The sequence below is a fragment of the Acyrthosiphon pisum genome, unplaced genomic scaffold, assembly GCF_005508785.2.
Source record: "Acyrthosiphon pisum isolate AL4f unplaced genomic scaffold, pea_aphid_22Mar2018_4r6ur Scaffold_21163;HRSCAF=23197, whole genome shotgun sequence".
In the NCBI taxonomy this organism is placed as follows: Eukaryota; Metazoa; Arthropoda; class Insecta; order Hemiptera; family Aphididae; genus Acyrthosiphon; species Acyrthosiphon pisum.
In genome coordinates, this window is record NW_021770600.1 from 1,089 (window position 1) to 2,766 (window position 1,678).

Sequence of the window (1,678 nt, forward strand, 5' to 3'; positions counted from 1 at the left end):
TTACCTAGCTTCATCGCACATTATTCCAAATATGCCCACATCTTTAACTTCTTGTATTATGGTATCATTTGATAAACCTGCACAAATATTAATAAGCTCATCTTGAACTCCATGGCTAGTATAATTTGTTTTCTCTTTATATTTCTGGGCAAATTCAGGATATAATTTAGATATCATATTACAGGCTTCTTTAAAATTTCCTAAATATAATTATAAATTTAATTTAATTATTAATAAAAAAAAATTACTTTCCACTTCATACCTTGATTCATGGAGCTGGGAGCTTCATTGTGGCCTCTAAATGCTAGGCCTTGTCTGCACAAAAACAGTGTCACTTCACACAAAGTTCTTATATATCTACGATTACTTTCAATAAGTAGCTTATGTTGAGAAGAAACCTGTGACATTACACTACCAGTTTTATCAATGTTTTTATGTGACTGCCATTTTTCCATATTAGTCAGATGATATTTTGTTGTTGCATGAGAATGAAGTCTACTTTGGTGGCCTTTTTTAGATCCTCTTGAACCACTTAGCTGTATTAAATTTAAACGTAATAAATAAAACAAATGTATTCAATAAAATTGTTTAAGTTTAATTATTAAAATGTTTACTTTATTCCATTTTTTAAAACCAATTTTGGTAAATGTATCTTCGGTATTGTTCCCAGAACCATAAATACGACAAGCAAAACAGTACAAAGCGTCATTGATGACACTATATTCAAGCCATTCAAAGCAGTCGTAATATGATGCATTAAAACTACGGTTTTGTTGACCAAATTTTGTCATTGGATAAGACTGGAGCATAAATTAAAAGTAGTAGTCACTATAGTCACTCTATACATTTTAGCATGCAAATAACTTTAATAAAAAATAAGCTACCTAAGCAATATTGCCAATATTTATCTCAAATACATAATATCTACCTTCATAATTGGACGTGATGGACCAGAGTTAATATTACCCAAATCATTTATATCACTAATTTGAAGCTGCGGAGAATCAAAATTCGATGACGAGTCGCCGTCGGAGTTTACTGTAGTTTTTTCAGGAATTTCCGTCGGCAACACGTTTTCAGATTTTACAGTTTCTTTAGGTTTTTTTTTAATATTAAATAATTCAAAATAATTCGACATTTTAATAAATAAATAAAACACTTATGAAATTACTGAAGTAGGTACTACAGGTTACGGTAATACACAGTTATACAAAGTTATACACAGTTTTACAAAATACAAATAGGTATAACAACAACGAAAAGTACAACGTGACACGTGTAGGTAACATTTACAATATAATATTATATTCGAGTCTTCAACCGAAATTACGATTTACAACAACAGTGAACAACGCAACACGCAACACGAAAAACGAAACGGTCGAAACAGCAATCGGCAATCGACACATTAATAATGTTTATCAGTCTGATTATTGGAAATTTCTATTTTTGTCATTGCGATAATGCGATAACAGTCCGTCGCGACGGTTAGCCGGTGCGCACCGATGACGATTAGGTATAATATGGTATAATAATTATTATTATATTGACATTTATTTTGACAACATTTCGGGAAAAAAAAATATTTTGTAAAGTTCCAAGATTTTGTCAATCGTTGTAAAATAAGTACCTATTTTAATATTATATACTATGAAAAATGTTTAATAATTTTTTTTTT

General features: G+C 30.0%; 1 protein-coding gene across 1 annotated transcript in view; it reads right to left on the reverse strand.

The window, feature by feature from the left end:
• LOC107883875 (zinc finger MYM-type protein 1-like) overlaps positions 1 to 1,081 on the reverse strand; it is a 1,583-nt gene extending 502 nt beyond the window's left edge. The window contains exons 1-2 of the mRNA XM_029492288.1: positions 263 to 1,081; positions 5 to 200 (exon numbers count right to left, since the gene is read on the reverse strand). Coding sequence (XP_029348148.1) covers positions 5 to 200; positions 263 to 455 — 389 coding nt within the window. The 5' untranslated portion in view covers positions 456 to 1,081. The remainder of the gene's footprint in view (positions 1 to 4; positions 201 to 262) is intronic.
• Between the last annotated feature and the right edge of the window lie 597 nt (positions 1,082 to 1,678).